Source organism: Trichomycterus rosablanca, chromosome 11, assembly GCF_030014385.1.
Source record: "Trichomycterus rosablanca isolate fTriRos1 chromosome 11, fTriRos1.hap1, whole genome shotgun sequence".
Lineage (NCBI taxonomy): Eukaryota > Metazoa > Chordata > Actinopteri > Siluriformes > Trichomycteridae > Trichomycterus > Trichomycterus rosablanca.
Window position 1 is genome coordinate 18,924,637 of NC_085998.1, and position 23,844 is coordinate 18,948,480.

Genomic DNA, 23,844 nt, shown 5'->3' on the forward strand with positions numbered 1-23,844 from the left:
ATAGAACTGAATGTGTAAATATCATGAAAATTATAATGTCAATAAACTATATAGATTGTCAAATCTTTTTGGCTACTTTAGCCAATCACAATAAAGTTCATTTAAACCCCTAATTAAAATGCTATGAGCATTACTTTGGTACATGCTGTAAAATATCCCAATTCAACATCTGCTGTAAGGCCGTGACACAGAATGAAGGTAAGTCTGGTGATGAGCAATTAGTTCAAGTAGAGTGCAACATGAATTAACCACATTTACAGAGTCAAGGGATTTCTGATGATTTTGTTGTGATTAAAATTAGTCAAGAAAGCCAGGTTAATGAAACTGGATAGTTTTTATTGTGGATTCTTCCTAGTCAAATGTTGTTTACATTTATCTGCTTTCTTTGCATGTAAACTTTGGTCTGATTAAGCATGTCAGATTAACTTATAACTCAAACACTCACCAGAGAATCAGACAGGAGAACCCAGCAAATCGGAAATGGCAAAAAAAAAAAAAAAAACACCAGCCACGCCACCCATAAACAGAACTTTAGAACAGGTAGTAAATAATGTTTGATTAGTTGCAGAGAATGCTTTAAAGTGTAGTTTTAAGAGAGCTGCGCTTTTCGTCAATCTGCACCCCAACCTCACTGCCGGCCAGCATAGGCACACATTATTTACTTAAGTAAAAGTACTCAGGTGGCGCAGCGGTAAATCACACTAGCACAGCAGAGCTGTCATCTTGAACTCATAAGTTCAAATCTCAGCTCTGCTGCCAGCAGGCTGGGTGCCCATGTGAACAATGATTGGCTCGCCCGAGGGTGGGACTGCCAGAAGGAATTCTTCATTAAGACCTCTGCTAGCTGGCACCTCTGATCGATGGCACCTACAGAGCAAGACGGGGGATAATGGAGATCAGTGCGTGACTATCTATTCACGATACAGATCCACAGATCCACAGACAGCTTCTTGCATTCAGTAGATGTTTTTTGTCTTGACAATGCAGTGTAAATTGCGTGCCCTTATAAATGCAGGTGTTTTATTTTCCAACCAGTTCAAATTTCAACAGGTGATCCCCAAGGCGATGAAATATCACAAGAATATTTATACCAAAGGTCCCAATGAGTAGTGCCACAGCAAAGGGTCTAAATAATTTTGTGAATAAGTATGTTCACGTTTTGATGTTTAGGTATTTTTTTTACTCTTTTTACACCTTTTTACTTTGTTATTAAGTATAGATGGATTAGTAAAAAAATATATAAATATAAAAAATAGAAAGTGTATATATTTTGGCTTTACAGTGTGTGTGTTCCAGATTCTTAACCATTTTTATAATATTTAAAGACATATATTTATATGTACAGTGTATCACAAAAGTGAGTACACCCCTCACATTTCTGCAAATATTTCATTATATCTTTTCATGGGACAACACTATAGACATGAAACTTGGATATAACTTAGAGTAGTCAGTGTACAGCTTGTATAGCAGTGTAGATTTACTGTCTTCTGAAAATAACTCAACACACAGCCATTAATGTCTAAATAGCTGCAACATAAGTGAGTACACCCCACAGTGAACATGTCCAAATTGTGCCCAAATGTGTCGTTGTCCCTCCCTGGTGTCATGTGTCAAGGTCCCAGGTGTAAATGGGGAGCAGGGCTGTTAAATTTGGTGTTTTGGGTACAATTCTCTCATACTGGCCACTGGATATTCAACATGGCACCTCATGGCAAATAACTCTCTGAGGATGTGAGAAATAGAATTGTTGCTCTCCAAAAAGATGGCCTGGGCTATAAGCAGATTGCTAACACCCTGAAACTGAGTTACAGCATGGTGGCCAAGGTCATACAGCGGTTTTCCAGGACAGGTTCCACTCGGAACAGGCTTTGCCAGGGTCGACCAAAGAAGTTGAGTCCACGTGTTCGGCGTCATATCCAGAGGTTGGCTTTAAAAAATAGACACATGAGTGCTGCCAGCATTGCTGCAGAGGTTGAAGACGTGGTAGGTAAGCCTGTCAGTGCTCAGACCATACGCCGCACACTGCATCAACTCGGTCTGCATGGTCGTCATCCCAGAAGGAAGCTGACGCACAAGAAAGCCAGCAAACAGTTTGCTGAAGACAAGCAGTCCAAGAACATGGATTACTGGAATGCCCTGTGGTCTGACGAGACCAAGATAAACTTGTTTGGCTCAGATGGTGTCCAGCATGTGTGGCGGCGCCCTGGTGAGAAGTACCAAGACAACTGTATCTTGCCTACAGTCAAGCATGGTGGTGGTAGCATCATGGTCTTGGGCTGCATGAGTGCTGCAGGCACTGGGGAGCTGCAGTCTGTTGAGGGAAACATGAATTCCAACATGTACTGTTTCTGAAACAGAACATGATCCCCTCCCTTCGAAAACTGGGCCTCATGGCAGTTTTCCAACAGGATAACGACCCCAAACACAACCTCCAAGATGACAACTGCTTTGCTGAGGAAGCTGAAGGTAAAGGTGATGGACTAAACCCAATTGAGCACCTGTGGCTCATCCTCAAGTGGAAGGTGGAGGAGTTCAAGGTGTCTAACATCCACCAGCTCCGTGATGTCATCATGGAGGAGTGGAAGAGGATTCCAGTAGCAACCTGTGCAGCTCTGGTGAATTCCATGCCCAGGAGGGTTAAGGCAGTGCTACATAATCATGGTGGTCAAACAAAATATTGACACTTTGGGCACAATTTGGACATGTTCACTGTGGGGTGTACTCACTTATGTTGCCAGCCATTTAGACATTAATGGCTGTGTGTTGAGTTATTTTCAGAAGACAGTAAATCTACACTGCTATACAAGTTGTACACTGACTACTCTAAGTTATATCCAAGTTTTATTTCTATAGTGTTGTCCCATGAAAAGATATAATAAAATATTTGCAGAAATGTGAGGGGTGTACTCACTTTTGTGATGCACTGTATGTAATGATTAAAGGGTTACTTTCTACAGTAAAAGTAAAAAAGGCGCCATTATTTTTCTAAAATATTGCTTACTATTGGTTGGGTTATGTGTGATACACACTATATGGTCAAAACTGTGAACACCTGGTCATAAGCTTGTTGGACACTTTAAACCAGACATTAACATGGAGTTGTCTAAAACATCTAAGAAACTGTCCAAAAATTGGTCTGACTAAAATATCTAAACTCAGTATTTAGAACAGACATAGTTGGCCATATATTGTTCTATTTGTCTAATTCTGTTAATCACTTGTTGATTATTATTGATCAGATTACATACAGAAATATACAGAAACATTTTAATGGGTACACAGATCTTTTTGGAGTAAACACTTAGAATCCAACTTGTGTGTATACTGGCTGTTTTGTTTGGCATGGATTGCTGTTTGAACGTGTGTTTAACTTGTGTGCAGAGTGCATTCCCAGAGGGTGTGTGTGATATGTGGGGACGAAGCCTCAGGCTGCCACTATGGAGTCCTGACATGTGGAAGTTGCAAAGTGTTCTTCAAAAGAGCTGTGGAAGGTAAGAACAAGCAGAAAATACTTAAATGATAGAAAATACTGGACTAGTAATCAGAAGGTTACCAGTTCAAGCCACACCACCACCAGGTTGCCAATGTTGGGCCCGTGAGGAGGGCCCATAACCCCTAATTGCTCATATTGTATTCAGTAATAATTGTAAGTCACTTTAGATAAAAGTTTCTGCTAAATGGTGTAATTGTTATTTAAACTGAAAAAGCATAAAAACATTCTTTCATATGGCACAAAAGCAGAAATACAAGTCAATGCCAGTCAATAGCAGGGCAGCACACAATTCATTCCACATTTACTCATGGGTAGTTTAAAGCAGCCAAGCAATATACTGGCATGTTGTTGGAAGAAAACTGAAGAAACCAAACGAAATCCAAACTGACAGCTAAAAAAACCATGTCAATCACCACACTGACATAAACCTAGGCAAACAATAAACCTAGTTTGCCAAGACCTTAACTTTGTCTTATCCTCACACTTCAACTCCATATTCTTGCATACAGTTACCTTCAGTCACCACTTTATCCTAATTAGGATTATGGTGGGTTTAAAGCCACCCAGAAAACCAGTGCAAAAACACCACTGAGTTCTTTCTTATCACTGTGGACGAGGTGCAAATTTACAGCAGGGCTCACTCACTCACTAACTAAAGTCATATTAACCAGTGCACAGAATCTAATTCGGATTACCATGGACTTCCAGATCAACACTACAATCACTTCAGCAAATACATAAACATTATACATTTTGAAACAGCTGGAAAATCTATTTCATTAAGCTTTTATTTGGTGTAATGTTGTGTGAAATGTGCCAGCCATGTTTCAAGTCGATGAATCATCTGTACATGCAATCTTACAGGGGTCAGTAACTAGGCTATCACATGAGCCAATGTTCACGGTGTTCTCATTTCTGGACTTGTTATTCTTCATGTCTTTTAACAGCAGATACGTGAGAGCCACAATGTCTGACCATGGCCGTGTCACCCTGTCCTCTCAGCCTTGCCTTAAATGAATTCCTCTCTCCTCTTCCATGCAATTTTTTTTATCTTTATCTCTCTATATCCGTCTTTATATTTTAAAAACAATCAGAGTTCTCTGGATCTGGGCACTAACATCAGTTTTGATTTCGTCAAGGACATCATAACTATCTGTGTGCCGGGCGGAATGACTGCATTGTGGATAAGATCAGGAGAAAAAACTGTCCTGCCTGCCGCCTCAGAAAATGCTACCAGGCTGGGATGATGCTTGGAGGTAAGCTTTACTTTTATATACTCTGCATGAGGGAATCATTAAAGTACACCATGACAGGTCATAATTATGAAACCAATAAAACTAACAAAGTAAAACTTATTTAATATTGTGTACATCAGAAAGTTTTTATCTATAAAGTGATGCTACATAATACTAATCCTCAACTTAACTGCAATCAGTTGGACAACACCTGATTAACTCATTGTCAAACGTCGACTTTCATTCTGCAGAGATCCTCCTATTCTGTGCCAGCTACACTGTAATATTGCTGTACATTTACTGTGGAATTACAACAGTTTTTACTGTATTTTATAATAATAGTAAAATACTGTTATATAAATCATACCTTGCATGTAAATTACCAGCAACTGTTTTCATAACACTTTTTTATTAAACTGCTCAAACTGCTCATACTCATTTTGAGCGATGACGTGGTTATTCCTGAGCTTGATGCGGTGTGATGAGCTGCATAATTTGGCTCAGCTGTAAGAGAAGACTCCTTCAGCTCATCTTGTTTTACACCCTTTTACTGTCACATGGTACAAATCAACTATGCTACACTGTTCTTAATTCTATTGTAAGCCAGCGCTACACTGTTCTTGATGTAACATGTTAAAATGCAGTCAAGTTTAAAGGCCGGCTAGAAAAAATATTTTACTTTTTTTATATTAGTACACAGCTAACAGATCTAAAAGTTACCAATTATTTTTAAACCCCATTTCCAGAAACATTTTGAAATGAATGTATGTTTTGTATTTTGTTAATATAAACACGTTTAACTTTGAAGGTGCACATCATGATTGGGCATAAAAGAAGGATTCGACAAAGGCTCAATTTCTGCATGCAAAGATGTTGGCTTAACACTTTGTGCCATACTTTTGAGAATTGTCAATCAGTTTAAAAAGAACATTTCTCAATGCAAATAAATAATTAAAACCACCATACGCATTATTTCAAAAATATTAAGATAATCCAAAGAAAAATGTTTGTGTAGGGGACGGCCAAAAGCCACTGTTGAATTTGCATAACTTTTAAACCCTCGGACAGAAACCATCAAGCATCATGGATGCATGAAAGGCAAAGAACGTTTCTCTGGGCCCAATCTCATCTCAAAAAACTAAAAGACATAGAAAAAAGCAGTCAGATAAATAACATTTGAGCTTGTTTTTAGCAGAAATGGACATCATGTTCTTTGTGCCAAAGATAAAAGGTGCAAAGGCCAACATCTGTCATGTTATGGGTATGCATTAGTGCCCATGGCATGGGTGACTTTACATATGTGTAAAATGACATTAACATGAAAGTGTACATTGGGATTTTAGACAGACATTTGCTGCTATCAAGTAAGTCCATGGTTATGTCAGCAAGATGATGGCAGTGCTACAACAGTGTGGCTTTATAGGCACAGGGAACGTGTGCTTGAATGACCTGTCTGCAGTCCAGATCTGTCCTCTGTTGAAAATATATGATGCATCATAAAGAGGATAATTAGACCACAAAGACTATGGACCAGTGGCATAACTAGGAGTTCATGGGCCTCGGTGCAAAAAAAATTTTGGGCCCCCTCAACAAATTTCATATATATATATAATATATATATATATATTAGGGCTGTCAAAGTTAACGCGATAATAACGCATTAACGCGATCTCAATTTAACGCGATAAAAAAAAAAGTGCCGTTAACGCAAATTCTATACAGAAAAAATTTACCTATACAGGCAGTGAGTGCCATGTAGAATTACATCACGAAGACCCACATTGTTATGTTTTGTACTTAACCACGAAATACAAATGACACTAGTTATGTGGAGAACGTGTTGTCTTTATTGCTTAATCCACAACTTGGAGCATCACACTTAAACATAACACGCCGTTACCCGCTGGTCACCCGATACACATATCAGCTCAGTGACGTACGTGGTAAAGTGATACGCAGATCACGTAAATGATATATATCACACGCATGATAATAATAAGCTTTTTTCTCTCTTAATTTTCCCTGACAAGTGAAAAACCAAAATATAGCAACCTTAACATTATGAGGAAGAATTTCAAAGATATTCCTTTGCAATACTTTTATCATTTCAAGAATATGATACAGACTGACCAACACTATTAAGCCAAATCAGCATTGAAAATTGACTTTACTTTTAATAGCCTTCTACAATGCTGGTGCTTCTTAAAACTGAATATTTTCTTTTAAACAGAAGTGTTGTTTAAATGCTATTAAATTGTTTTCCAACAAAATCCGCCCAATTTGGCGGATAACCGCCCAATCTGGCAACACTGGAACGTGTTATTATTATCGCATTAACTTCGACAGCCCTAATAAAAACGTATTCTGATATCCAGTTAGCAGCGTAGGGTTTATATAGCAGCAGGTAGAATAAGGTGAGAATAAGGAGCAAAAACAATGCAATATTGTGCAAAGATGCAAGTAATATAGTCACTAGTATGAGTTGTCAGAACCCAGGGAACAAGACTGTGTTGATTGTGAATGAGTTTTTGTGTATGTTAGTGTATGTACACCGATCAGCCATAACAATAAAACCAACTCCTTTAAAAAAAAAAAAAGAAGGGAAAAAAAAGCGATTAATTGCGATTAACTATATGAAATTCTGAGATTAATCGCGATTAAAATTTTTAATCGTTTGACAGCCCTAATATATATATATATATATATATATATATATATATATATATACATATATATATATATATATATATATATACATACAGTGGGGAAAATAAGTATTTGATCCCCTGCTGATTTTGTAAGTTTACCCCCTTACAAAGACTTGAACAGTCTATAATTTTTATGGAAGGTTTATTTTAACAGAGAGAGACAGAATATCAACAAAAAATCCAGAAAAAAACATTAAATAAAAGTTATAAATTAATTTGTATTTAATTAAGGGAAATAAGTATTTGATCCCCTACCAACCAGCAAGAATTCTGACCCCCACAGACCGGTTATGTGCCCATGAGGCACACAAATTAGTCCTGTCCCTGTATAAAACACTCCTGTCACAGAATCAGTTTCTTCCGTTCAAATCTCTCAACCACCATGGGAAAGACCAAAGAGCTATCAAAGGACGTCAGGGACAAGATTGTAGACCTGCACAAGGCTGGAATGGGCTACAAGACCATCAGCAAGAAGCTTGGTGAGAAAGAGACCACTGTTGGTGCGATAATTCGAAAATGGAAGAAATACAAGATCACAGTCAATCACCCTCACTCTGGAGCTCCATGCAAGATCTCACCTGGTGGGGTAAGAATGATTCTGAGAAAGGTGAGGTCAGTCCAGAATTATACGGGAGGAGCTTGTCAATGATCTCAAGGGAGCTGGGAGCACAGTCACCAAGAAAAACATTAGTAACACACTTCACCGTAATGGATTGAGATCCTGCAGTGCCCGCAAAGTCCCTTTGCTCAAGAAGGCTCATGTACAGGCCCATCTGAAGTTTGCCAATGAACACCTGAATGATTCAGAGAAAGCTTGGGAGAATGTGATATGGTCAGATGAGACAAAAATTGAGCTCTTTGGCATTAACTCCACTCACCGTGTTTGGAGGCAGAGAAATGCCCAGTGGGGATGGTGTTCTTGAGGTCATATCCAGCATTTCTCTGCTCCCAGCTCCCTTGAGATCATTGACAAGCTCCTCCCGTGTAATTCTGGACTGACCTCACCTTTCTCAGAATCATTCTTACCCCACCAGGTGAGATCTTGCATGGAGCTCCAGAGTGAGGGTGATTGTGATCTTGTATTTCTTCCATTTTCGAATTATCGCACCAACAGTGGTCTCTTTCTCACCAAGCTTCTTGCTGATGGTCTTGTAGCCCATTCCAGCCTTGTGCAGGTCTACAATCTTGTCCCTGACGTCCTTTGATAGCTCTTTGGTCTTTCCCATGGTGGTTGAGAGATTTGAACGGAAGAAACTGATTCTGTGACAGGAGTCTTTTATACAGGGACAGGACTAATTTGTGTGCCTTTTGTGCACATAACCGGTCTGTGGGGGTCAGAATTCTTGCTGGTTGGTAGGGGATCAAATACTTATTTCCCTTAATTAAATACAAATTAATTTATAACTTTTATTTAATGTTTTTTTTCTGGATTTTTTTGTTGATATTCTGTCTCTCTCTGTTAAAATAAACCTTCCATAAAAATTATAGACTGTTCAAGTCTTTGTAAGGGGGTAAACTTACAAAATCAGCAGGGGATCAAATACTTATTTTCCCCACTGTATGTATATGTGTATATATATATATATATATATATATATATATATATATATATATATATATATATATGTATATATATATGTATATATATATATATTAGGGCTGTCAAACCATTACATTTTTTAATCGCGATTAATCTCAGAATTTCATATAGTTAATCGCGATTAATCGCATTTAATCGCATTTTTTAAAAATCTGTGTAAATGTTATAGAAAACAAGGATTTTTAAGTGAAATGTTACAATTAAAATGGTGAACACATTTTATGCTAAATGTACTTATGTTAAAAACTGCTGGGACAAGAGAAAACTGTAAGGGAGTTTTATTCACTCAAGAGACCCTTGACTTCGTATAAATGTCAGATTGTAGGTTAAAATTTCTCCATCAGCAAACATTGTGAGTGTGTTTTGACCCTTTGGGGCTTCCATAGTGCATGGAATAGCATGCTTGGCTAACAGTATGACTCTAGCTGTTTGCTATTCGGTAACAGAGGAAGTAATAAAGTATTCTGCTCCCGACAACTTGTGAATATACCGTGTATTTATTTCTTTATTAAGCAAGTGCATCACTACACGCTCGGTTACATTATGTTAACAAACCGCAAATGAAACAAACGGTGGCAAGTCCGACGTTAAAACGTTGGTGCACGGTCAAGTCTCAACATGAACTACGGATGACTCGCAGGGCCAAATAGAATTTGCGTTAACGGCACAAATTTTTTTAATCGCGTTAAATTGAGATTGCGTTAATGCGTTATTATCGCGTTAACTTCGACAGCCCTAATATATATGTATATATATATATATATATATATATATACGTATATACAGTGTATCACAAAAGTGAGTACACCCCTCACATTTCTGCAGATATTTAAGTATATCTTTTTATGGGACAACACTGACAAAATGACACTTTGACACAATGAAAAGTAGTCTGTGTGCAGCTTATATAACAGTGTAAATTTATTCTTCCCTCAAAATAACTCAATATACAGCCATTAATGTCTAATCCACCGGCAACAAAAGTGAGTGCACCCCTTAGTGAAAGTTCCTGAAGTGTCAATATTTTGTGTGGCCACCATTATTTCCCAGAACTGCCTTAACTCTCCTGGGCATGGAGTTCACCAGAGCTTCAGAGGTTGCCACTGGAATGCTTTTCCACTCCTCCATGACGACATCACGGAGCTGGCGGATATTCGAGACTTTGCACTCCTCCACCTTCCGCTTGAGGATGCCCCAAAGATGTTCTATTGGGTTTAGGTCTGGAGACATGCTTGGCCAGTCCATCACCTTTACCCTCAGCCTCTTCAATAAAGCAGTGGTTGTCTTAGAGGTGTGTTTGGGGTCATTATCATGCTGGAACACTGCCCTGCGACCCAGTTTCCGGAGGGAGGGGATCATGCTCTGCTTCAGTATTTCACAGTACATATTGGAGTTCATGTGTCCCTCAATGAAATGTAACTCCCCAACACCTGCTGCACTCATGCAGCCCCAGACCATGGCATTCCCACCACCATGCTTGACTGTAGGCATGACACACTTATCTTTGTACTCCTCACCTGATTGCCGCCACACATGCTTGAGACCATCTGAACCAAACAAATTAATCTTGGTCTCATCAGACCATAGGACATGGTTCCAGTAATCCATGTCCTTTGTTGACATGTCTTCAGCAAACTGTTTGCGGGCTTTCTTGTGTAGAGACTTCAGAAGAGGCTTCCTTCTGGGGTGACAGCCATGCAGACCAATTTGATGTAGTGTGCGGCGTATGGTCTGAGCACTGACAGGCTGACCCCCCACCTTTTCAATCTCTGCAGCAATGCTGACAGCACTCCTGCGCCTATCTTTCAAAGACAGCAGTTGGATGTGATGCTGAGCACGTGCACTCAGCTTCTTTGGACGACCAACGCGAGGTCTGTTCTGAGTGGATCCTGCTCTTTTAAAACGCTGGATGATCTTGGCCACTGTGCTGCAGCTCAGTTTCAGGGTGTTGGCAATCTTCTTGTAGTCTTGGCCATCTTCATGTAGCGCAACAATTCGTCTTTTAAGATCCTCAGAGAGTTATTTGCAATGAGGTGCCATGTTGGAACTTTCAGTGACCAGTATGAGAGAGTGTGAGAGCTGTACTACTAAATTGAACACACCTGCTCCCTATGCACACCTGAGACCTATTAACACTAACAAATCACATGACATTTTGGAGGGAAAATGACGAGCAGTGCTCAATTTGGACATTTAGGGGTGTAATCTCTTAGGGGTGTACTCACTTTTGTTGCCGGTGGTTTAGACATTAATGGCTGTATATTGAGTTATTTTGAGGGAAGAATAAATTTACACTGTTATATAAGCTGCACACAGACTACTTTTCATTGTGTCAAAGTGTCATTTTGTCAGTGTTGTCCCATGAAAAGATATACTTAAATATCTGCAGAAATGTGAGGGGTGTACTCACTTTTGTGATACACTGTATATATATATATATATATATATATACGTATATATATATATATTAGGGCTGTCAAACGATTAAAAATTTTAATCGCGATTAATCTCAGAATTTCATATAGTTAATCGCGATTAATCGCTTTTTTCTTTTCTTTTTTTTTAAAGGAGGTGGTTTAATTGTTATGGCTGATCGGTGTACATACACTAACATACACAAAAACTCATTCACAATCAACACAGTCTTGTTCCCTGGGTTCTGACAACTCATACTAGTGACTATATTACTTGCATCTTTGCACAATATTGCATTGTTTTTGCTCCTTATTCTCACCTAATTCTACCTGCTGCTATATAAACCCTACGCTGCTAACTGGATATCAGAATACGTTTTTATTAGGGCTGTCGAAGTTAATGCGATAATTAATAACGCGTTCCAGTGTTGCCAGATTGGGCGGTTATCCGCCAAATTGGGCGGATTTTGTTGGAAAACAATTTAATAGCATTTAAATAACACTTCTGTTTAAAAGAAAATATTCAGTTTTAAGAAGCACCAGCATTGTAGAAGGCTATTAAAAGTAAAGTCAATTTTCAATGCTGATTTGGCTTAATAGTGTTGGTCAGTCTGTATCATATTCTTGAAATGATAAAGTATTGCAAAGGAATATCTTTGAAATTCTTCCTCATAATGTTAAGGTTGCTATATTTTGGTTTTTCACTTGTCAGGGAAAATTAAGAGAGAAAAAAGCTTATTATTATCATGCGTGTGATATATATCATTTACGTTGCCAAATTGACAAAAAATCCACTTGAAAAACCTCAATTCATAACCCAAATGATTATAAAACGTAATTGATACGAAACACAGTGGTAAACATGCCTCAGTCCCAACTTTTATTGATTGTGTCAAATTTGTAATTTGTTTTTATATAATTAAGTTGTATTTTTTTATCAGTTAAATAAAAGTTAAAGAGAATTAACAGACGTGTTTTATTGCACTATTTATCCAGCAGGATTTACCTCATGATATTGTTTCTAGTTCAGGTGTGCAAAAGGACTTTAAACTTTTGGTCAAATATTAGCAATTATTTGTACAAAAAGAACATAATGTGCTTTAAAATAACAAGCAATGCAACTTAAAATGGCACTGAGATCAGAGTACTTCAAAACTGCATTACATCATTTAACTTGAGATGAACTCATTACCTCTGATCTTCAGATCACTGAATCTTGTAGATTACACTGAAGGCCAATAATAGTTTAGCACTTTACATGATAGAATATCTAATGTGCTCACTGATATTCATTGTTATTTGCTTGTATAGTTTTCTTTTATTCATGTACAACTGCTAACGTAAAGCATAATAAAGATGATTAATGCCCTACAAGAATTTTTTTTTACTTTTAATTTTACACAAGCTCTTTTATGCATTTGTATTATAGGTCGTAAGTTGAAGAGATTCGGTGTACTGAAGTCCATGGGTCTATGCCAACCCCTGATGTTTCAGGGCCACACTCTGACCTCCATGCCATGCATGCCTGGTTTTCAAGAACTGCAGCTCTCCCCCCAATTTATCAACATCCTTGAAAGTATAGAGCCAGAGACCGTCTACTCCGGCTATGACAATTCCCAGCCTGAACAGCCACATTTACTCCTGAACAGTCTTAACAGGCTGTGTGAGAGACAGCTGCTCTGGATCGTCAAGTGGTCCAAATCCCTGCCAGGTAATATGACCTTTATACACCCATTCAAAATTACACACTGTACTTCACGGCATCTATTTAAGAGTTGACTACTGAATGAGATTGTTAGTGGTGCTGAAGGCAGGAAGGTTGGTGGGGTTAATGATTTGGGCTTTGTTGTGAAATTGAGAACTTTATCCAGGCAAAGCACAGGATGAACCTGATGTGCGTGATTAAATTGTGTCCAAAACCTTTTCACCCACAAAGGTACATTTGTTTAGTCACACACAGTTTAGTCATAGTCGCATCTAATGGCAACATAAAAACAACTTACAGGTTTTCAGCTGTTCATTTTTTTAAAGTATTTTTATAATTTTTACATTGTTAAACTTGAACTTACACACAAACAGTGACCACTACACATTATTTACATATACAATATCCAAACAGTCCTCCACACTGTATTCAATTTTTGTTTCTACATACATTTATGCAGCCATAAATGTATAAGTAAAAAAGTATTTGTAATACAAACTTGCCCGCATCTCCAATGTCTCAGTATAATAATTGGTGATCAGAGGGTAAACCAAACTTCCTAGCTCCTCTTTATTATTCTTTCATAGAATATTCTTGAAAGTCTATCACCAGTATAGTCCAAAAAACAGTCCAGATATTGTACCATTGTCTGAGGTTATCTTTAGCCCAGTATGTTAAATATTCTATTGGCAAGAAATCCAAAAATTACTCTCCACTTTAACAAAATAACTTTACATGCAGCATAAGTCAGTGGACACAAAAGCTTCCATTTATATATCCCTTTAATATCTGGGTTTGGTACTCCCATAATAAGACAAAGTGGATCCATTGTCAGCTTATTCCCTTCAGCTGTTCATTTAATAAGAGTGGATAGTAAACAAGCAGTAGTAATATATATATTTTTGTAATTAATTTATTTTTATTTAATTTAATTTTTTGCTTTGTTCTTGAATTCCACACCTTATTAACAAGAAGTAGTCAAAATACTTTTTGAATATTGTTGACAAAAGCTACACAACAGTGGGAAGGAGGTTAGTTGAATAGGATTGTAGATGGGATAAATATTTTCCATAGCTTATTTTAAGTTAGACAATAAGCCAAACAACCTTTTGGCAGTTTGTAGCTCATTTTACTTTGGACCACTTTCATTACATACTTATCACAACTGCCTTTATGCCAGGCCACATTCTGCCAAGGCACATTCTGCATGTACTACAACAGCATGGCAACCCAAATAAACAACTTATGTGAACAACCATTATCAGCAAAGAAAAACCATAGGCTGTTTTGAACCTTTATAATTACTTTTTGCTACCCTTTAGCAAATCATATTATGGCATAGTTTCTTTCTAATTGTGAACTTAAATATATTCACTGTTTTAAGTGATACCTATAGAAAGTACCATGGGTAAAATTCTTTCCTGGGCCAGATGGGATCTTCCAGCAAGACAAATGTCTGACACTGGTTGGAAGAGCATGACCAAGACTTCCAAGTACTACCCTGGCCCCCTAATTCCCAGACTTGAACTCAATTGAGCATCTATGGGACCTCGATTGTCGTGTTCCCTCTATGGATCCTCCCCCACGCACCCTCCAGCAGCTGTGGGATGCACTGCAGTCAGCATGGCTTCAGATACCTGTGATAACCTTCCAGGACCTTATTGAGTCACTCCCAGCCTATCTAGTTGCTGTACCTGCTGCACACGGCAATTACTCTGGATATTAGCTGGTGGTCATAATAATGTGATTCGACCGTGTATATTTGAAAAAACCTTTTCTAATTAAACTCATAAAAGTATTGTCTTTTTACTTGAGTTGATGATCAAGGTTCACAAAAAAGGCAATTACTTTTACATTTATGTATGTTTAACAGAAGCCACAGGATGCCTTTAACCTACAGTATCTTTTGCCACACGTTTGTGAGCCTTAATAGTAAAATGAGACACTACAAATACATGACCAGGAGTACCATATGGCAAATGATCTTTCCTGATGCTTTAGTTCTTAAAAAATAATTAATTAAAAAAAATCTATCACATTAACCTGGCCAGGGTTACTGCAGGTCCAGTTTCTTATGGAACACTGGGCAGAACACAGGAACACCCTGGAAGGGTGCCAATCCATCACAGGCCCCATCCTTCTCACAGACATAGCCAATCATGTCTGTGTAGACACCTGACCTGCTAATAGCACTGCTGAGGTCTGAACCTGGTGCTCAGCAGTGTTGGGGTAGCATAATAGTACTTTTAAGATTTTATAACACAAACTATGTGCGTGTTGGAACAGTGTTTCACAGTACAGACAGCAGATAAAGGCTGGTGAGACGAGTGTAACAGTGCAGGTGTTCATTACATTTTTAAATGAATGTCTTTGTAAGGTTTCCGCAATCTGCATATCAACGACCAGATGACCCTAATCCAATATTCCTGGATGAATCTGATGGTATTCTCTCTGGGTTGGAGAAGCTTCCAGAATGTTTCACCTGAGTACCTGTACTTCGCTCCTGACCTTGTCCTCAGCCAGTAAGTCTACACAGTTAAATTACACACAAAAAGATTTTGTTTTTAAAAACATAAAAATTTTTTTTTATGTTGGTTACTGACAACAGACCCTGAATAACAAATGCAGAGACTTTCAGACTGACATGCTACATGATGCATTTATAGAATTCATATCCTAACGTGCAAAGTGGCCTTTAAAATGCCAAGCAATCATGCTAACCTTAATTTTGAATCCAAACAACAACTTTTAAAGTGGGTTCATGGTTATAGCATTGATGGCAGGAGCTTTAGGGACAGTGTTAGCCTAGTGGGTAGAGCTTTGGACTGTCAATTAAAAGGTTGAGAGTACATTACCTGTATATGTATGTATGACAAATAAAGGCATTTTATTCTACTGTACAGTATTGAGTCATAAAGACTGGCTAGCATTTTATGTGAATCATGGCATGTGTGGCATTTACCAAACAAAAGGTATAGGCTTAAATGCTTGGCCTTCTAATGTAAGGATGTCTAATCTCTCTGATTAGCTGGGGGATGCATTTTGCTTGCATAATCTAGGGTCACTGCAAATCAAAACAAAATTAACTGCTAACCTAAGTATTATTACATTTTAAAATGATTTGTAAATTATAATATTTATAGGGTAACACGGTGGCTTGGTGGGTAGCACTGTCACCTCACAGCAATGTTTTTCTCATGTCTGCATGGGTTTCCTCTAAAGACAGGCTAATTGGAGATACAAAATTGCCCTAGGTATGAGTGTGTTTGCCCTGAAAAGGACTGGCGACCTGTCCAGGGTGTTTCCTGCCTGTTGTTCAGTAAATTACACCCACCACGATGCTGAATAGGATGCAGCGGTAATTAAACAATAAACAAATGAATTAATAACAATTAAAATTAAAAATGTATATCCTAATAAGAGTGGTTTCTGTCAAAATGGCAGTGCCCCATTCACAGGGCAAAAGAGGTGATTGAATCTATGAGTAATTACTGTATATTATGAATGAGTAATGATTTTATAATGATGTAAAGTGAATTACAACTAGTAAATACCAACTGGAGCTCAAAAATTAAGAACATCTGTTTTTTTATCCCTTCAGTATAATTTCAGTGTAAATGCATTGAAGCTGTTTAACAGCTTTTGATGCTCCAGCAACATGGTCTGACATGTTGTTTTTCTATTATTTTCAGAGATTTTTGATATTATTTTTGATATTGATATTAAATCAAATATAACAAGTTCTGTAATGTTTAAAAATGTCAGTTAACCCAACATTTTTTTTTTTTTACATTATTAGAGATCGAATGAGAAGAAGTCCTATCTACGACTTGTGTATGGCCATGCAGTTAATCCCACAGGAGTTTGCTAAACTCCAAGTGACCAAAGAGGAGTTTCTGTGCATGAAGGCCCTGATGCTGCTCAACACAGGTAAACAAAGTAAAAGGAACAGCCTCTATTTTATGTCTTTGTTTCTGGCTCCTATCTACATGGCTCACATTTAGACTGAAATACTTTTAGTCCAAAATAATAAGCCAACTACAGTATAACAGACATGACCGAGGAGAAGGAGGATAAGACAAGACTAGTTTACTGCAGGCTTACAAGCTCTAGCTGGGATTTTGATTCTTGAGCAGCCATTACTAAGTAGCAAACTTGCATTTTTTAAAGATAAGAAAGAAAAAAGCAAACAATAGAAAAAAAAACTAAAAGCATCTATTGATAAGTTTAATACAATACTGCTGTGAACTGTAAGCTCATTTACACCACAAACTATAATATATGCATTTTGGTCTCTAAAATCAGATCCCAAGTCTGAAATGTATACCAAAGATGAAATGTACAAGAATGGAAAATACATTGCATTCTTACAGGGCAATTACACATTGACTCCCTTACACAAAGTTCAAAATTTTAAGAAGACAGTTTAACTTTTACCTGTTTTTTGGAAAGTGGGGTGTAACTAGTTTTTTTTTCTATTTTCATCAACCCTTTAATCTTGGACAGGGTACCGGCAGGCCCAGGAGGCACTGGGCGGAAGGTAGAAACCCCCTAGACAAGGCGGCAATCCATTGCAAGGCTTCAGCCACCCTCCTCATCCCCAGACATAGTCAGTCTGTAGAAGTAGAAGCCAATCATGCAATAGAATGTTTCAAAATGTTGTTACTTAATTATTCCAAATTTTGGGAGTTTGGTGCAGGCATCAAATTAGAAAACAGAACAGTAAGGTTATTAGATGCAAATACTAGTCAAGAAAGACAATGAGGAACAACAATGCATGATAAACAGAGGACAAATGAGGCTGAGGCGTGTGGGATGACAACAAAAACATTGAGTCCATTCAGTCAGGAGGGGGCTGAAACTGTTACAAAAAAATAAAAGTAATTTCTTTGTATTTGTGTCAGTTATTTAAAGATTCAAGGTTTTTTACTGCTTTTCACAAAATACTCTGAGCAGTATAGAGAACTGAAGAAGTAAACAGTTTAACTAAAACAGACTAAAACAGAATTTTATAGCTACATCCTAATTATAGAAAAAAGATAAAAATCTGACCTTGTGTACAAGTATGCGCTTCCCTTTCCTAATAATTCGCTTATCATGAAAAGAACCTAAACTGCCCTTCATTCCACTGATTTCTGGGAACTTTTTAACTATACTAGGTAAACATTCCCTTTTTAATGGCTTACAATAAAATTGTTAAATGAATATTGAGTTCAGGCTAATCTAGGCACCAAACTTATGAACCCATTAATTATATACAGTGGGGTCAAAAAGTATTTAGTCAGCCACTGATTGTGCAAGTTCTCCTACTTAGAAAGATGAGAGAGGTCTGTAATTTTCATCATAGGTACACTTCAACTATGAGAGACAAAATGAGGAAAAAAAAATCCAGGAAATCACATTGTAGGATTTGTAAAGAATTTATTTGTAAATGATGGTGGAAAATAAGTATTTGGTCAATAACAAACAAGCAAGATTTCTGGCTCTCACAGACCTGTAACTTCTTCATTAAGAAGCTCTTCTGTCCTCCACTCGTTACCTGTATTAATGGCACCTGTTTGACATCGTTATCTGTATAAAAGACACCTGTCCACAGCCTCAAACAGTCAACCATGGCCAAGACCAAAGAGCTGTCGAAGGACACCAGGAAGAAAACTGTAGACCTGCACCAGGCTGGGAAGAGTGAATCTACAATAGGCAAGCAGGTTGGTGTGAATAAATCAACTGTGGGAGCAATTGTAAGAAAATGGAAGACATACAAGACCATTGATAATCTTCCTTGGGGTCAAGATCTCATCCCGTGGGGTCAAAATGATCATGAGAACGGTGAGCAAAAATCCCAGAACTACACGGAGGGACCTGATAAATGACCTGCAGAGAGCTGGGACCAAAGTAACAAAGGCTACCATCAGTAACACACTATGTCGAGAGGGACTCAAATCCTGCAGTGCCAGGCGTGTCCCCCTGCTTAAGCCAGTACATGTCCAGGCCCGTCTGAAGTTTGCCAGAGAGCTTATGGATGATCCAGAAGAGGATTGGGAGAATATCATGTGGTCAGATGAAACCAAAATGGAACTTTTTGGTAAAAACTCAACTCGTCGTGTTTGGAGGAAGAAGAATGCTGAGTAAACACCATACCTACTGTGAAGCATGGGGGTGGAAACATCATGCTTTGGGGCTGTTTTTCTGCAAAGGGGACAGGACGACTGATCCGTGTTAAGGGAAGAATGAACGGGGCCATGTATCGTGAGATTTTAAGCCCAAACCTCCTTCCATCAGTGAGAGCATTGAAGATGGAACGTGGCTGGGTCTTCCAGCATGACAATGATCCCAAACACACCGCTCGAGCAACGAAGGAGTGGCTCCGTAAAAAGCATTTCAGGGTCCTGGAGTGGCCTAGCCAGTCTCCAGACCTCAACCCCATAAAAAATTTGTGGAGTCCGTGTTGCCCAGCAACAGCCCCAAAACATCACTGCTCTAGAGGAGATCTGCATGGAGGAATGGGCCAGCTACAGTGTGTGCAAACCTGGTGAACACTTACAGGAATAGTTTGACCTCTGTCATTGCCAACAAAGGTTATGTTACAAAGTATTGAGTTGAACTTTTGTTATTGACCAAATACTTATTTTCCACCATCATTTACAAATAAATTCTTTAAAAATCCTACAATGTGATTTCCTGGATTTTTTTTTCTCATTTTGTCTCTCATAGTTGAAGTGTAACTATGATGAAAATTACAGACCTCTCTCATCTTTCTAAGTAGGAGAACTTGCACAATCAGTGGCTGACTAAATACTTTTTGGCCCCACTGTACCTTAAAAATAAGAACCATATAATGCATACTTTGAAATCTAATGGTGCCACAAAAACTGATTAAAAGCTCCAATCAATCACAGGACTTTAGCCATGCCCTTCATAGTCAGACATAGTCAATCATGTCTGTGTAGACACCCGGCTGACCAATATCATCGCAGAAATTCAGTGGTGGTGGACTAACCTAATATACCTCTTAAGCACCTGATTTAAAATTGTTTTATTATAATTTGAATATTAATATTTATTAATAAGCTTTTGGCAACAGAGCAATGAACAAACATATGTAACCATTTTTAGTAATTAGTAACTCACTAATCAGTACCCTGGGTGTGATATATAAGCTTTGTAAGTTAAAACCCTACTTGTTTATACTATTTACAGTACCTCTGGAGGGCTTGAAGAGTCAAGGCCAGTTCGATGACATGAGACAAAACTACATCCGAGAGCTGACCAAAGCCATCCAAATGAAAGAGAAAGGAGTGGTGGGCAGCTCACAGAGGTTCTACCACCTCACCAAGCTTATGGATTCCATGCATGAGGTAGGCAGTGACACATGACACATAATGCAAGAAGCTAATCTCTATAAACAAGTTCTAACAAATTTAATTTAATTTAATTTAAATAGTAATAGAACAAAATAAATAAGCCATGAATTAAAGAAAGATTATGAACTTCAGTTGAAGTTTTAACAGTTTCACTGTCCATCTTAAATGTCAATTCATTGATTTAAGGCCAATGAATAAACCGTGAAATATAAGTCATTTCCAGTGTAATATTTAATTTCATGTGAAATCAAAATTGTAAGGTTTGTGTTTATAGATTTAACATTTTTCATTTGAGCAGCATTCAAATGCCTTACGTTTACTGGTTAATTTGCACTACGAGGTGCAATGAGGTCCTAGCAATCCTACAGCAATTCAGTTAGCAATCGCTTATTCAAGATGTCAAAGTCTAAAGCAGTTGAAATCACGACTCGGGTAACTGAGTTTGTAAAACACCCAACCAATTCTTTGGATGCGGGGGAGGGGTGGGGGGTTGTCATAACACGTATGAGAATTTTTGTATTTGAGATGGAGCCTCGCACTGCCGCTGGATGTTCTAGGTTTACATTCAACCATTAAGGTAGTCTGTGCTGTGTATTGTAGCTTACATTTATTCTATCATTCAATTTATGAGTGTTATTTAATGACTGCCATTTTTAAAACATGAGGTCCGTGAAATTGAGCACATTTTTCCGTAAATTTAAGAGGGCCCTAGGTATAGTAATTTCTTTTAGTCGTGTAACCCAGTATTCATGATTTAAAATGAATGTTGGTCATGACCAAGACGTTGTTTCATTTTACATCATGAATCTTCAGATTTTACAGTATCAGCTCTAAAATGTGATAGTGATAGTCTGCGTCACTCTTGTTTTCTGAGCAGATAGTGAAGAAGGTCAACCTGTACTGCCTGAGCACATTCATTCAAGCCGATGCCATGAGGGTGGAGTTTCCGGAGATGATGACCGAGGTCATTGCATCACAACTCCCAAAGGTGCTGGCTGGCATGGTCAGGCCCCTTCTGTTCCATGGCAAATGATGATCCGACAAGCCTAAGGGAATTATAAAATATGGAAGATCTTTAAGGACTTCAAGCACAAAGAGATAAGCTGGGGACAATCTGTAATGATGTAATTTGTAATGGCTGTTTTCATCCCTGTGCTTGCTTTGCCTTAATTTACGACTAAAATAATTTGCAGTGTGTAATAATATAAGTAAGAACATTTGCTTTGAGGCTATGGTTAACCTGTTGCATTCTGTATTGTATGTATTTGTTTTTTTTTAGGAACTGATTTCAATTCCTATATAATTCCATTATATCTGAATACTGCTGTGTTAATTGTTTCCTGAATGCAGTGGTTCTTAAACTGGTTGCACCTATTCATTTACTTTAATTTTTTTCTAACTTTTTTTCTAGTCTCAGTTAGGGTTGGGCGGTATGACGGTATTACGGTATACCGCGGTATTAAAAAATTTTGATGGTATTTAAAAATGGTGACGGTATTTTAAAAAATGTGAAGCGCCAAATTTCTGCTTCAGGTTTACCTTGAAAACTGAGACTTTAAGACATTCGCGCATCCACAGTAAGGGAGGGGTGGGAGGGTAGGTGGTTGGAGGTCACTGATTGGTTGTAGTGATGGGAATTATGGCTCCTTGAAGGGAGCCGGATCTTTTGGCTCGGTTCCTTTTAAAGAGCCGTTCAAAAAAATGACTCTTCGTTCCTCTGGAAGCGCTACTGGGTAAACTATAAGACAGCCCCGATATTAATATCAATGATGAACAATCATGAACATTTTGCTACCTTGCCTTAAATGTAGGCCTAATTCAAACAACACTTAAATGAGAAAAAAAGATTTATTTTAAAAGAAGAGAAAAAACTACAGAGAAGAGACATACTGTGGTTGCATCGCATTAAGTTTCACAACAATCCTCTTTTGTGCAGAGATGTGCCTGTGTTTATTTCTGCTTTAAAACATACGCACCATGAAATAATCAGATTTAACATAATTAAACAAGTTTATTTCTTAGTTATTTGTGCTCGTTTTCTGTATGTTCTCTCTGTAGCTCGGTTACCTCTCTCTCTCTCTCTCTCTCTCTCTCTCTCTCTCTCTCTCTCTCTCTCTCTCTCTCTCTCTCTCTCTCTCTCCGCGATATTAAAAGTGTTTTCGGATTTAAATTTCGACAATAAACAGCTCTTATTATGACTGACAGATTCCTTCTACTGATGCCAAGCTGAATTTTTTTCAAGGTAAGGTGGCAAGATAAAAAGGAAACGCACACAAAAACAGGAAAAACATGAAATACATCTCACCAACAGTCAAACGGGGGTATAGATCTAACCCAAAACCTAAGGACTGTGTTGCCATGCAGCAACCACATCATGAATATGAATGTAAATGTGGCCCATAATTTTCTGTAATTTATCCTGATGAATCTTGGTTGGTCCAATGCCATCCAGAAACACTAGGCACAAAGCAAGAATACACTATGGAAAGAGGGCAAATTAATCACATGGCACCCACTACATTCACCCCTAGAGCAATGTTTTTGGCATATGGAAGGAAACTGGTGTACCCTGTTATTCATGGATGGATGGATGAATGAATGAGATACTTCTTACAATGACCTCAAGCCAGATTTGAACCCAGGCTGCCGAGGTTTTGTTGCTGTGCCACCACACCACAATGCAAAAATGCAAGTAATCCAATAAAATATCCTTGTGACCACCTTACTAAAAATGTTAATAAATGCATTCATTTAGTCTGTTTTATGACTGCATGATTCTGGTCAAGGTCGCGGTGGGCCTAATTCACTGGGTGAAACGCAGCTAACACTCCAGACAAGTCACCAGTCCATCACAAGTGTTAAATAAACAAACGTTCATACAGAAAACCCATGCCATTTACGATAGTTTTATAGGTAGTAGATTTTTCATACAGACACTACAATAATGTCTTACTATTTCCCTGAATGTTATGCATGATCGGTGTATATTCTGACCAAGACAGTCATAAAACCATGGCATTAAATAACATTTATTGAAAAAGAGATGAAGACACCTCATCAAAGTAAGTAGTTTTTACATAAATATTTAAAAAGATAAATATGTTAAAAGGGATTAGCTACGCTTGATGAAAGGTACCATGAATTTAGAGCATTTACATTTATTTATACATATTCAGACCAAATCCAGCATGGAATTGCCATAACATTTCATAATCTATTGTCAGTGGGATGCTAGACATAGAAACATCAGTGATAAGTCAGAAAGCTGAGATAGGCCTGCACAGTAACTATAAAGTAACAGTAAAGTGGTTTGATGCAATCTTTA

General features: G+C 37.9%; 2 protein-coding genes across 2 annotated transcripts in view; one reads left to right on the forward strand and one right to left on the reverse strand.

The window, feature by feature from the left end:
• Positions 1-556, reverse strand: part of gemin7 (gem (nuclear organelle) associated protein 7) — a 14,929-nt gene extending 14,373 nt beyond the window's left edge. The window contains exon 1 of the mRNA XM_063005269.1: positions 446-556. The gene's annotated coding sequence lies outside the window, so the exon portion shown is untranslated. The remainder of the gene's footprint in view (positions 1-445) is intronic.
• Positions 1-22,540, forward strand: part of pgr (progesterone receptor) — a 24,409-nt gene extending 1,869 nt beyond the window's left edge. Inside the window, exons 2-8 of the mRNA XM_063005266.1 lie at positions 3,385-3,494; positions 4,636-4,752; positions 12,883-13,164; positions 15,536-15,680; positions 16,958-17,088; positions 20,356-20,513; positions 21,397-22,540. Of these exons, the coding sequence (XP_062861336.1) occupies positions 3,385-3,494; positions 4,636-4,752; positions 12,883-13,164; positions 15,536-15,680; positions 16,958-17,088; positions 20,356-20,513; positions 21,397-21,552 (1,099 nt within the window). The 3' untranslated portion in view covers positions 21,553-22,540. The remainder of the gene's footprint in view (positions 1-3,384; positions 3,495-4,635; positions 4,753-12,882; positions 13,165-15,535; positions 15,681-16,957; positions 17,089-20,355; positions 20,514-21,396) is intronic.
• The last annotated feature ends 1,304 nt before the right edge of the window (positions 22,541-23,844 follow it).